This window comes from Siniperca chuatsi, linkage group LG11 (assembly GCF_020085105.1).
Source record: "Siniperca chuatsi isolate FFG_IHB_CAS linkage group LG11, ASM2008510v1, whole genome shotgun sequence".
Lineage (NCBI taxonomy): Eukaryota > Metazoa > Chordata > Actinopteri > Centrarchiformes > Sinipercidae > Siniperca > Siniperca chuatsi.
In genome coordinates, this window is record NC_058052.1 from 4,185,901 (window position 1) to 4,200,276 (window position 14,376).

The 14,376-nt window shown below is 39.1% G+C and overlaps 1 protein-coding gene across 3 annotated transcripts in view; it reads right to left on the minus strand.

The window, feature by feature from the left end:
- fancl (FA complementation group L) overlaps window positions 1–3,496 on the minus strand; it is a 33,471-nt gene extending 29,975 nt beyond the window's left edge. Inside the window, exons 1-4 of one of the 3 annotated variants that reach the window (XM_044213979.1) lie at window positions 3,112–3,496; window positions 1,151–1,209; window positions 873–933; window positions 310–366 (exon numbers count right to left, since the gene is read on the minus strand). In XM_044213979.1, the coding sequence (XP_044069914.1) occupies window positions 310–366; window positions 873–933; window positions 1,151–1,209; window positions 3,112–3,198 (264 nt within the window). In that variant the 5' untranslated portion in view covers window positions 3,199–3,496. Of the gene's footprint in view, window positions 1–309; window positions 367–872; window positions 934–1,150; window positions 1,230–3,111 lie in introns of all 3 variants that reach the window. The other 2 variants (XM_044213978.1, XM_044213980.1) reach the window with 2 other exon arrangements.
- Window positions 3,497–14,376: the final 10,880 nt, after the last annotated feature.

Sequence of the window (14,376 nt, forward strand, 5' to 3'; positions counted from 1 at the left end):
TTGATCATTTTAATTAATAATTAAAATACCCAACAGTCATGGTAAACCATTAATGAGACTAGATCAGTTATCTTGCTTTCGTTTTCCCTTTGTTAAAAAGGGTGGTGCCTCGAGGAACTTTAATATTAATTAAATTATTTAATATAATTTTTGATAATTTCTGATAGCCAAAAAAATGATTTAAATAACCTGTCGCACCTACAACAATCAAGACTATTGATAGTGCCTGAAGGTTCCCATTTACCGCCTATTCATAAAGCAACAATGTCAAAGTGACCGTGCTAACCACTGTGTCATTGTCCTCCTTACCAAGACAGTCTTCAGCTCCAGAATGAAACTGACAAGATCAGCCGACTGCTGCAGCCTCTGTGAGAAGTCAAACAAGAGAGAAAAGACATCCTTGAATGGGAAGATAATGAAGTGACAGTGTCTATTTTTTTCCTCTAGCCAGGCATTCAAATCAAACACAGTGTTTGTGATTAATGGGGGCTGCCACCAGCTTTAATAATTAATGATAGCTTAAAGGCTGTGAAAATAATGAACTCTGCAGCCCGGGGTGAAATATCAATCTCATCCAAATAACCCTAAGGGGCTACATAACAAATAGGCACATTTTCCAGGCGATGTTAATTAAACAGTGAAAAATATTTTTCTCTGCTTCTGAGTGAGGCCAGCCTGATGGGTGTGAGAGTACAAGAACGACACCAATGCAGAGAACACAAGGGAGCCAAAATGACATCACAAAAAATGTGAAACACAGAACAATCAACCTGATCACAGTAAGCCCTTGCAGACACAACACAACGAAAAATATTATGATGCAATTTGCAGCCAAATACAACACAAGGTTTGGTGCTGTATTTAGAGTTTACCTGCTTCACTATGTGTTCATACCCACGCAACAGGTGTTTTAACTGCCAACAGCAGTGCAGCCTACAAGAACAAAGTTATGCATAGTTACAACAATTAAAATAATAAATAAAAAAATACATATTCTGTTTATGCAGTGGCTTATAGTTGAGCACACTCCTTAATATCGTACTTACTTGAAATTTGGGATATCAATTTGTAAAAGGAGCCTGATTTCTGACAACATCAAAATGTCTGGGCTAGGTATGCCGTAAAGAGAACGTGAGATGATAATTTATACCTTGCCCGTTTAAGTTGGCGATCTGGTGGTAGTAGTATTCTCATTCTGAAGTCTCGTTCCTATGAGAATCACAGCATGACTGTAAATTACATGACAGGCACAAAACAATATAAGTAAATTGACCAGTTTAACAGTCACAAGTGCTAATGTTAGCTAGCTGCATTATTTAATAACATCTAAAACGTACTCAGAAGAAAAGGAACATGTGGCCTGCCAAATTCTGATGACAAATATATAACAATATAATGTTTATGTGCTTACTGGCAAAGGTGCACATTGGGTATAACATAACGTTGCACCACATTTGAATTAACAGTATCAACTCTTCAATTCAACATAAACCATACATAGCAAGTAATATTCTATTTGAATATTTCGTTTTACAGTAGTAACATTAACACTAACGCTGACATAACTTCACTGCAAACATGACATAATGTAACTACTAACTGTTACATGTAAGTTAGAGACTGTTCGTTATTTATGAGAGGGGAAGGGGTAGTGCAAAACGGGGGAAGCACATCAAATAAGTTTTGAAGAACTGGGGAGGGGCTTATGTTTTTTATTCTGGCAATAGGGGAGTGGCATACAACTTTTAAAATGTTGTATTTTGGGTGATGAGGGAGTGGAACTGAGGAGCAGCAAACGCTAAGTTATCAGCTAACGCTAGCACTAGCTAGGTTAGCAAGGTGCATCCGTAATTCATGTTAACTGTGATATTAATTGGGATGCTAATTTTGGCTAACGAAAAACAGGTTTAAAATAAAATGTACTTTGTACTGGAAAAACTGAACAGCCGACTCCTAGAGTGTCTTTTTGTACAACCAAACGCTGAAGAAGACATTTTTAGGTTTCCAAAATGTTACAATTAACTTTCATGAACTTAAAACACACTGTGAAAGGGTCAAAGTTCTAAGGCGAAAACACGAACAACCAAAACAAGTTCACGGCTGTTTAAATGTAGTGCATTGCTATGCCTCTATCTTGATTGACAGGTGGTAGCGACTTGTCAATCACAAGGTAACCACGCCCTAAAGCATACCTTGCTTTATCGTCTATTTTACTCTAAATGTGACCATAATTTACAAAATTAACATCATGCTGTATTGAAGAAGACTTGAAACTAGCGATTGAAACCATAAACTCAGTAGGAAACTGGTAATAAATCAAGTGAGAAGTAGGGTCATTTTCTCAGACTTCTATACAATCTGGCTTCTTTTTGCAACCAGTGGAGTCGCCCCCTGCTGGCCTTTAGAAAGAATGCAGGTTTAAGGCACTTCCGCATTGGCTTCACTTTTTAGACCCGGAGGTTGCTTGGTTTTATCGCTGTAAGGTGACGGGACTCACTAAACTTGGTATCTCCCACCCCTACCTTAACCTCATTGGATCTCATGCCCCATCTTAACGGCCCATTATACGTGATGCATGCAAGACTATAGTGAGTCCCATGTCATGCACCCATATTAATATTCTGCTGAAGTGCACACACAGCTTGTGTGATGATGCGATCATTTTTAAGGAGGATTTTCATTTTGTTTAAGAAATTAATTGTTTTGGTGATAACTCTCTGTCCCTCCGTGCTGTTTGCTCGTTGCATTGTTTGGACTGAGTTAGCGTCTTACTTTGTTTCAGAGCTGGAATTGTCATAGTGAGTAGTTACTAAAGGAGAGGACAGTAAGTTTGGCTGGTAGTTTTTGTATTTTTTTTCGAAGTCACACCAGCCATAACGAACAGTCCCTTAAGTAACGTTGATGAGTGTGCAAATCAATAATACCCGAGTGCCCGAGGATTACACGTATACCGAAATTACCAGCGATTCGTAGAGATTGGTGACATATTTGAAGTTACATTCTACCAAGCATGTAAATTTGTCCATAGCGAGGACTCATTCAATGGACACCTTTTTAAAAGTAGTTTGAGAATCGTTGTTTTAAGAACACACCACTGACACATTAACTTACTTGGACTGTGATGAATCCGTTATACACAGTTTTCTCCTTGTTGAGAGGTAAAAGCAGTGGGTTGTCTTTTACCAATGAACTCTCCATCGCTTAACGTTATCTTAGTCAAACCTTCAGTCAGCCGTCAAACCAGGACTGCTTCCTTAGCTAACGTTAGCAAACCTGAGGATTGACTAGCAATGACTTACGATTTTTAAATAACTCGGAAACCTGAACCAAACATTTGAACTTAGATATTTCAATTAAGATTGTTAAATCGTAGACTATAACAAAACGGATCTTGGTTTTAAGCAGGACACAGTACGCAAAGTCGAGGCTGAAACCCCCATATCCCGCCTTGAAAAACAAAACAGGCGACGTCAGGCGGCTGCCTTCAGTGACTTATAAAAATATCGGAATTTCAAAATTGACCCTTGATGGTGGGACGTTTGAATGTAAGAGTGTGTAAATATTTTTTTACTTTCGTATCATATGGTTGTATATTCATAAAGCTTCCTTTACTCTTCTGCCTTTTACTATGTCTAAATTTTTTTCTACTGGTCTGGCACGTTCGAGATGAACTGCGCCTCGCCTGGAAAGTGAACGAGATCAGGCAGCTGCAGCAGGGGGGCGGTGACAAAAAGGCTGCAGCCAAGTCGGACAATTTCGAGCAGCCTTCAAAGAAACTAAAGGAAGTCCCAGAAATATTTACATCCTGTTTATGTAAAGGTAATGTCACTGAAACATTATACAAACCTAAATTTAAGAAATTGAACTACTGAATCAACAGTCCAAACTTTCTCACAGCTACATACATATATATGGGGAGGAAAAGCAACAATTGACTGTAAGTTTCCTTCATTGATAGACATAATTTGACATCGTTCAAAACAATTGTGTTATTCTTTTAAAAGGTTTTCTGTCGCTTCACAAAAACCTATGGAATTCTTGGCCTAAACATATTCCACTTCTCTGGCTGACAGAAGTTGTCATCCAGTTGTAATTAGGCTTTCTTATCTTTATTTATTGATTTATTTATATTTGTTATATTTGTCTAGCGTTAAATATTACAATTACGCAGAGAACAAGGGTTTTCTACAAAACGTGGTGTTTGTGGTCAAAACTAAGAGCCAATCAGCTCTTTAATCAGGCGACAGCCAGACGTTTCCCATCATGCCCTGGGTCTTGCAGTCGGTGGAGATCAGCTGCGGCGCCTCCAGCTCCTGAGGTTGTCTTGCCGACGTGTGGATGACGTCAGAGCAAGTCGGGGTCAAGTCGGACACAAATCTAACTTGGGACCTGACACGCTCCGAGAGAGACTGCAGAAACAAACTGTGGCCGCTGGTCGAGCAGGCAATAAGGAAGGGGAAAAACCAGATGGCAAGGTCTGGTCGCCTTCATAAACTGTGTGAGATTTGCTATATGAGAAGCCATCAACAAGTATTCAGATATCTCTAGTTAATGATATTAAGGCAAGTGAACAGTTGACAAGTGGACAACTTAGCAGCCTGATATTAATAATATTATAGTGTTTGGAGTATCTTTAAAAATTCCACCAAGGTTAAGAGTTCTTATTAACTATATTCTGTTAAACTTTTTTTTTTAATCGTTACTGTTTTATGGCAACCACTAATTTCATCAATCTAAAAGTTTTTTCTTTAAATGTTAAAGGCATACGAAATATCGCAAGAATGGAAGGTTGTTTTTTTTGTTCTGTAGATGCTCAAATGCAGATTAAATTTTTTTTCTACAAGAGACTCACTCGTGATGACGATGGGAAATTTCGGAGAAGTTAATGGGAAGATCAGATTTACTTAAGCCATGCTTCTAATCACTCTGCAGGAATTGCTATCTTGTTAAACAAATTTAAAGGAGATGTGGTAGAATCTCACATATCTAAAGAGGGAGATGGATTATCCTGGTTCTTAAAATAGGTAATGTGATTCTGGTGGTGAATAATATTTATGGTCATAATGCTCTGGCAATATTTTTTTTTTACCCAACTAGCAGTATAATTTTTATTTTTATTTTTTTTTTTTTTAAAAGGTGAAAGAGAAATACCAAAATGCTCATTTAATTATTGGCAGTGACTTAAACAATGCAGCAGATAATCAAATGGACAGAATACCAGCACAAATACCCCCCAACTCAAGGTTTAAAGCAATATCACATTTATGCGAACAACTTAATGTCATTGATATCTGGCGCTATGCCATGGAGGATATTTTTGGTCATAATTCAAATAAAAAAATCCAAATAGGAAATTAAGATAAAATTATTTTATTACACTACTGGGAATAATCAGGCCATGATTAAACTTAAGGAAATTGAAAAAGCTAAATTTAAAATGACAATGAAAAAAGTGAAATATATAATGCTCAAACTTAAATTGTAAAGATGAAATACAAAAAAAAAAAAAGGCTATGGAAATAAGAAAAAGGTAAACATCAATATGAGAAATAGAAAAGCATAAATGGAAAAACTTTTTTTGCATTTTGCCTTTAAAATTCTCTTGTCCAATTTGACATTTGAAATTTCAATTTTCCATTAAGAGTTTGCCATTTCGTATTTGACATTTGGCTTTTCAAGCTGTATGTAAATGAGGAGGTGTGGCCAAAGGCTGGAGGGAGGGTTTGAAATGGCTGGAGTACAGCAGCTCCTTAATTTATTGGCAGAGCATCATCATAACCTCCAAGTATTGAATTAGAACCCGAGTACACAGCAACAGGGAAACACGGTCATGTATCAAATCACATTTATTGGTCACTTCACTTTATACACAAGGATCAAAGGCAAGTGAAAGTCTTGGGTGCTTGCTCCACAACAGTGTATCTGTATAAGTCAGACATTAGCCAATACACTCTAGTCTAAAAAAATGTAATAGGCCTGATTTAATGCAAGGTAAGACTGTTGAAGCAGTGCAGTGTAGTATATGGAGGTTAACACAAGCATCACTGTTTTTCCTGTTGCACTGTCTTGTGCTCCTCCCTGCAGACAGATGTTTCACCTGAACATCACAGTGAAGGACCACTTGGTGTCACAGATACATTGGCACTTTATTAAAATTGTATATTTTATCTTTTACAGTTTTATATAAATTACCTTGTTTTAGTTTGCTTGTTATATCTTGCTATTCCCTACGGTACATTTCTGTACCCACTTTATGCTGTTGTGGCACCTGAATTTCCCCTAGGGAATCAATAAAGTGCAATCTTATCTTAACCAGATGGACAGACTTTACATGACTGTACAATACAGTACACGTTTGTGCTTTACGTTATTTGCTTCTACTTTGGCAGATCTGCTGGAATTAGAAAGACATGACTGCTCATTTGGCTGTTAACTCATAGCCACAGGTTTTTATTAACTACTATTGCAGTAATTCAGTTATTATGTAGAGTAACTCATTTGTTCTGCTGTCTTTAAAATAATCTGTTAATTTTGAGGCAGCAAAATTTGTATTCAAAAAAGTAAAAAATAGGCATAATAATCTTGTTTTTTCATTATTATCCTAAAATTAGAAGTATAAAGTGTTAAAATAAGTGTTCAATAAACTAGTACAGCAAGAGGAAGTTACCACACCAGGTCTCTAACCTCAGTCATCAGTCAACTATGCTAACCACTTAACCATGCCTCAGCTTTGTCAGGTATGTCTTATAAATAGCAGAATAAGAGAATGTAACAGTATTTTGATCTAATATGAAAACTACAGCTACACAGTAACAGTATAAGCAGTGATATTGTGAAAGTTGTGGAAATAAGAGACCAGCAGCTTCTCTTTCTGACTACACCTCTGTGTGCTATTTATACACAACATGGCAGTGATACAAATTCTGCCTAAACTATCTGCTCTGCTGTTGCCATGGCTACCCACAGATGCCTGTAAGTGTGCAAATCAGCATTAAATAGGGTGAATCCAAATAGCCGGACTTTCTCCCATCCATTGCTAGCAGCCAATGTGGATGGCAGGGCACAGTGCGCTTCTAGTTTGGGCTCACACTACTCTGCCGAACTCAGTGCTCTTTGGCAGGTAGCTCCCCCTGTTGTCCATAAGAAGCTTCTGCACCCCAGCTGTTTCAAACTCTTCCTCCAGTCTTTAGGCCACACCTCCTCATTTACATATAGCTGGAAAAATGAAATGTTAAATGAAAAATGGAAATTTCAAGGGTCAAATGACTGTCCCTACTCCTACTACCCACACCATACACTTATGGCAGAAATTAGAGAATAGGCCATAAAATAGAGCAAAGAAAAACAGAACATGGCAGTATCAAAGAAATTTAAACTATAAAAGAGCTAAATACCTTAGTAAAACAAGGGAACTCTTACAGTAGGGGAAGATTCAAAATTGAGGGGGCTGGACAAAGACGATGTAGACACCCTGGGGGCAGGACAGAAATGGGGTGGGTGCTTCAGTCAGATGGCTTGACGGCAGCGCAGGTGGGTGGCCTGGAGGCAGGACCGAAGGGCATAGCAGGTCCTGAGGATGACCAGATATGTGGAGCAACTCAGGAGGTCGGCGACAAAGGTGAAACCCCTCTGGAGGCCGGCATTGTGGCTGGAGATCAGGACCAGGGTCTAACGACTGGAGATCTGAGCTCGAGGCCGGTGATGGGGCAGCGGGACATTGCTGCAGCTCCCGGGAAATCAGAAGACTGCTTCAGCTCAGGAACGGGCGATTGCTGCAGCTCAACAGAATGTTCCGGAGACAGCTGCAGCTCAGAAAGTCCAGGAGATTCAGGAGTATGCAGCAACTCAGAGGCTGGATTCAGATGCATCTCCTCCAGGCCAGGAGTGTGTTGCAGTTTAAGAGATTCAGGAGGCTGCGGCCCCAACAGAGCATGTTCAGGAAATGGTTGAGGCGGAGGTGACTGTGGCAGCCCAGCTGGGACAGGACTTGGTGCAGGGACTGGTGACCGCCAGGCTGCCAACTGGAGATCAGGAGTCCGCCAGACCACAGACTGGGGACCAGGCAGGACAAATGATGGCTCAGAGGCGCAGGGACCTCCACAGCGCAGGGCAGCAGTGAGGATTAGGGCTTGGGCCGGGTCAGGACAGGCTGGTTGCAGGCTAACAAACCCGAGCCTAACCGACTGGAGTGCAGGCAAGGGTGCGGGCTGTTTGCTAGCAGGCTGGAAAGCATGCTGAGGTGCAGGCAGAAATCTATTAGACTGGAGGCTAGCAGGCTGAGGATCAGGTGTTGATGAATTTCTTAGCCCACCCAGGTAACAAACTCCACAGCCAAGGTTTAGAGCACACCTCCTTGTGTTCTTAAGTCAGAGCTTTCTGTATATGCTCATTACTGGGTGCATTCCTCCAAGTGTCCTTGATCCAAATCAAATCAAAAAGCAAGTAACAGTTTAGAGTAGTCTGCTGGGTCAATACTGGTCAGATCATATTGTTGTAGTCAAGTCAAGCAGATTACACAGGGATTTGGACCCAAATGTAGTCAGGGCAGGTGCAGTTAAATTAATTGTAATGGTAAGGAAGACTTATACAGCTTACAGGCAGGCAGGGGTTGAAATAAGGGAAGCTGTCCAACACAGGCAAACAGGTTCGACAGGTAGCAGGCAAAGTCCCAAAAATCCAAAATCCAGGCAAGGTCCAACAGAAACAAAGCACAAATCCACAGACCACACGGGGGAAACAAATACAGGTACGCTTAACGTAGTGACACTGATGATCTGACCCAGAACAAAGGAACACACAGACTTAAATACACAGGTGAGGGTAGGATAACTAGACACAGGTGAAACTAATTAGGGCGGGGCAAACAATCAAAACTGGCGGGAAAGCAAACAAAATACAGAAAGCAAAACTGCACAAGACACACAAGGTAAAAAGAGCATTTCAAAATAAAACAGGAAATACAATACATAACCCCTTAAACCATGACAATATTGATAATGACGAAATGACTGTGAAGCAGGGTATAATAACACTACTTCCCAAACCAGACCAAGATCATTTCTTGATAGATAACTGGAGACCAATAACATATCTAAATGTAGACTATAAAATACTCTCACTAATCTTAGCCAGATGCTTAAAGAAAGGCTTAAGTGAAATCATAAATGAAACTCAAACCAGCTTTATGGCTAATCGACATATAAATTGCAACATTAGGCTTATTCTTGACCTAATAGATTAATAGATATGTAGAATATGTACATTTTATAAGGCCTTCAATACAATGGTACATCAGTTCCTATTTAGATCACTTCAAACCTTTTTCTATGGTAAAGCATTTATCTCCAATATTAGAATGCTCTATAAAGACATCAGTAGCTGTGTCATGTTGTTTCCAAATACCACTAAAAGATTTCCATTTTGTAGATCAGTCCACCAAAGTTGCCCCCAGTTGTTTTAGTTGTTGAATTGCTCTCAATACATATTTTACATTGCCATCATTTTCAAGGTCTAAAGATTTTTGAGAGAGAGATTAGAATAACACAGTTGGCTGATGACACAGTCCTTTTTTAAAAGGACAAACAACAAATTAAGAAAGCAATTGATGAGATACACACTTTCTCTTTGGCATCAGGCCAAATGTGAAATCTTAAGCCTGTATAACACTGAGGACACATTAATGTGTGATATACCAGTTTAAAAAAGTGTTAAATACCTTGGAATCCATATTTCTAAAAATCTTAAAGAATGCCAGGAAAATCATTTTAAGCCCAAAATACAAAAAGCAAGAACTATATTCAATATGTGGCTTCAAAGAGATTTGTTTTTGTTAGGTAGAGTTCTTTTAAGTAAAGCAGATGGGATCTCTGGATTTGTTTACCCTACCCTCTCTCTTTTTATTCAACCATCCCTTTGTAAGGAAATAAATTAATTTCATTTGGAAAAATAAATGCCATCATTTAAAAAAAGAGATCTTAGTGGGCCAGAGAGGTGAAGGTAGTATGGAGGTGCTGGACTTTATGGATGTGAACTATACCTTTAAACTAAAATGGATAAAAGAATATTTGAAATCTCCAGACTCCTTTTGGTACTTCATACCGCAGAATATGTTTGTAAAGATGGAATCAAAATGACCACAAAAGTTATATACATTTCATCAACAGGATCTCATGGCAGCAAAATTATACTTTATCTATAACTTCTCTCCTCACAAAACTGTTACTTGGTAGAACGAGTACATAACGAGTAAGAATAAATCTCTATATTTGCAACATTGGATTAGCAGGAATATAATTTTTCTTGCAGATTTACAAAATGATGAAGTCCAACTTCTTAGCTATGAGGAATTTCTCAGTTCTAAAACCTTCCCTGTCACTTATAAAGAATATCAAACAGTAATAAATGCTATTCCAAGTGGAATCCTTCAGCTGTTGAAATGTCATTCAGAGAGGCAAGAGTTACAAGAATTGCAACCTACCTTCTTTATTAATGGAATAAACATTAAAAGCCACAAATGTACTAATAAGCATATAAGGAATTATTTCTACAGCAAAAGGAAAATTACTCCAAGGGGAAAATCTGTATGGAACCCCCATTTTCCTAATATTCACTGGGAAACAACATGGCTTCTCCCTTATCCCCAAGAAATTGAAAGAAGTACATTATATAATTGTGCAAAATATTTATCTCACCAACAAATTTGTCTTAAAATGTGTGGATATTGATAACAAATGTGAATTTTGTAAAAATTATGAAGAAACAACTAAACATAGATTTTATGATTGTGAGTACACACCAGGATTCTGGAAAAAGTTTGAGGACTATTTTGGCACTCAGACCAGTCACTCAATTAAGTTAGAATAATGAGTCCCTTAAGACTCTCCAGTTGATCCAGAATGCTGCGGCACGTGTACTGACAAGAACTAGGAAAAGAGATCATATTTCTTCAATATTAGCTTCTCTGCACTGGCTCCTTAAGTTATCAAGCTTAGATGGAGAGTCTTATTACTTCTACTTACTTATTCGGGCACCCTGATAATAAGGAATTGCAATAGTCCAACCTAGAAGTAACAAATGCATGCACTAATTTTTCACGCACTAAGATGTGTCTGATTTTTGCAATGTTACGTAGGTGAAAAAAGGCCTTGAAGTTTGTTTCATGTGGGAGTTAAAGTATAAATCCTGATCAAAGATAATTCCGAGGTTCCTTACGGTGCTCCTGGAGGCCAGGGCAATGCCGTCTAGAGTAACTATATCTTTAGTGTCTCGGAGGTGTTTGGGGCCAAATACAATAACTTCAGTTTTGTCTGAGTTTAACATCAGAAAATTGCAGGTCATCCAGGTCTTTATGTCCTTAAGGCATGCTTGAAGTTTAGTTAACTGGTTAGTTTCATCTGGCTTGATCGATAGATATAACAGTGAAAGTTTATGGAGTGTTTTCTAATAATATTGCCTAGAGGAGACGGTGTAGTCCCTCATTCGTCCAGGAGTGTTCTATCGTAGAAAAGGTTTCAGTCGTAGTCATCTGGACACTGTTTTCAGAATCAAGACGTCAATTGTGACAATTGAGAATGACTTCCGGATGGGAGCCGAAACGTCTTGAAACTTTTTCTACGATATTGCCTAGAGGAAGCATATTTAAGGTGAATAGAATCGGTCCAAGCACATAACCTTGTGGAACTCTGTGACTAACTTTGGCGTGCACGGAGGAATACCCGGCTCCTTTAATGCCAATTACACGTTCCAGTCTCTGTAATAGGATGTGATGGTCAATGGTATCAAACGCAGCACTAAGATCTAACAAGACAAGTACAGAGACAAGTCCATTGTCTGATGCAATTAAAAGGTCATTTGTAATTTTCACCAGTGCTGTCTCTGTGCTATGATGCACTCTAAATCCTGACTGAAAATACTCAAATAAACTATTGTTATTTAGAAAGTCACACAACTGATTGGCGACTGCTTTCTCAAGGATCTTAGAGAAAAAGGGATGGTTAGATATAGGTCTATAATTGGCTAAAACCCACTGGATCAAGAGTGGGCTTTTTAAGAAGCGGTTTAATTACAGCTAAGGATTATGGTGCATAGCCTGTTAATATAGCAGATCGATCATATCTAGTAAAGAGGTGCTAACTAAGGGTAAAACGTCTTTAAGCAGCCTAGTTGGAATGGGGTGTAAGAGACAGGTTGATGGCTTAGATGAATTAATCGTCGAAGTTAGTTGAAGAAGGTCGATAGGAGCAAAGCAGTCGAAATATATATCAGGTTTTACAGTTGTTTCTAAGGTTCCTGTGTTTGAAGATAAGTCGGTACCAGTTGAAGGCAGGACTTAATGAATTTTTTCTCTAATAGTTAAAATTTTATTATTGAAGAAACTCGTGAAGTCGTTACTACTGAGGGCTATAGAAATACATGGTTCAAAATGCTATGACTCTCTGTCAGCCTGGCTACAGTGCTGAAAAGAAACCTGGGGTTGTTTTTATTTTCCTCTATTAATGATGAGTAGTAAGCTGCTCTGGCATTCTATCTTGCCAGACTAAACGAGATTCTTCCAGGTTGTTGGAACGCCATTTCCTTTCAAGTTTTCGTGATGTTTGCTTTAATTTGGGAGGGGCTGCAATTTGCATAGGAGTCCTCTGTTATATTAAGACATAACATTGAATTAAATGCAGATGGGATCGCTTCATTGAATCTAGCCACAGCAATATGAGACAGACATGTAGAGTAAGAGTTTTTGCCTAATGGCATGTAGTCCAGTAATAGCAGTTCAAAAGTTATTAAGTAATGGTCCGAAGGATTCTGTGGAAAGACTATTAAATGTTCAATTTGAATGCCATATACCAGAACAAGGTTGAGGGTGTGGTTATAACAGTGAGTGGCTTCATGTACACTCTGACAAAAGCCAATCGCCGGTGCCTCGAGGAATATGAGTATTAATATGACTGGGCGGAGTGGATTCATTTAGGCTGACATATTCTTCATGACCCAGCCAGGTTTCAGTAAGACAAAATAAGTCAATATGATATTCTGATATTAAATCATTCACTAGTACAGCTTTAGATGACAGAGATCTGATGCTTAAGAGTCCACATTTAATTCTCCTATTTTGTTGTGCAATCAGGATGTTGCAAAGTTTAGGTGTTTAATGGCACACCATCTCTGTCTAGGTTACCCTGACTGGTTTTGGGCCTGCCTCATCACATGAGGTGGCCATGATGCCCACTCAGAAGAAAGTTTTATTTTGATTTAATATCTGTATTTATATGCAATCAAATGAACTGCTTATGAAGGAGATTGGGTGCACCAGTGTCGGTTCAGGGACTGTGCTGGTGGAAGATACAGTTTGATGTTGATTTTGAATGAATGAAAAATTCGACATGTTCACAAAAGTACATAAGGATTAATACTTTTACATTAAATCCTTTAGTTCCTCAGGAGTGACCTCTCAGGTGAACTTGTCACCATACTGTGTGTTTGCTGTTGGTCTAGACTTACATTTATTTTGTTTTTTGTTCCTATCACATTTCAAACTTTTCTAAATCCAAGTGACTATATGGAGTAACTCCCACTATACCTGACAGTAAAGGTACTCAGACAGCAGGTGGTTACCACTGTGCCTGCTGAAGACATCCGTGCTCTGTATTTTGAATGGGCAGCAGCAAGGTACAACTCTGCCAGCTACGTATGATCCTACTGTACCATACACTACGGGTTGCTGCTATCCACCTACTCAAATCTCATCATGTAACAGAGGGGTATAAAGCTTTAAATAGAGAAAATGGTTTGAAACATGACTGCATCCCCAAATTCTGCTACCTCCCTCCGAGCATATTTAAGAAATGCAGCAAAGGACTGGACAGATCAAGCACTTTAGGGGGCATGGCCTCCACAGGAGGTAAGGAGACACTGACCAGACAGCTAACCAGCCATGATCAGCTCCTGTCAGACATTCTGCTGTCAAGTGTCTACACTGGAAACACACTGGAGCTTTGACACTCAGAAGCACATTCATGGCCCTTTGTAAGTTTCTGTGTGGTACCTGTGTTGTAGCTGAGCTAACGTTAGCGGCTCAGAGAGGCTAAGAGTGTGTGTCTGTGGGGGAATGTCGCTATGTAGCCATAGCCCTATCATGGATGGGATCATCATCAAGGGAAAGAATTCAGTCCGGTGGTGCTTCTACAGCCATGAAAAGTCCGAACCATTGCACCACAATTGAAATATACTAAGTAGAGGGTTAACAAAAACTAGCATAAACTCCTGTGAATGATGCATCTCAGTTTGCATATATTTAAAAATGAGCGCTGTTTCACAGACTCCCACTCAAAAGCTGGGGGAGGTGGGTCGCCCACCTCTGATTAGAGGGTGTTAACACTCTTT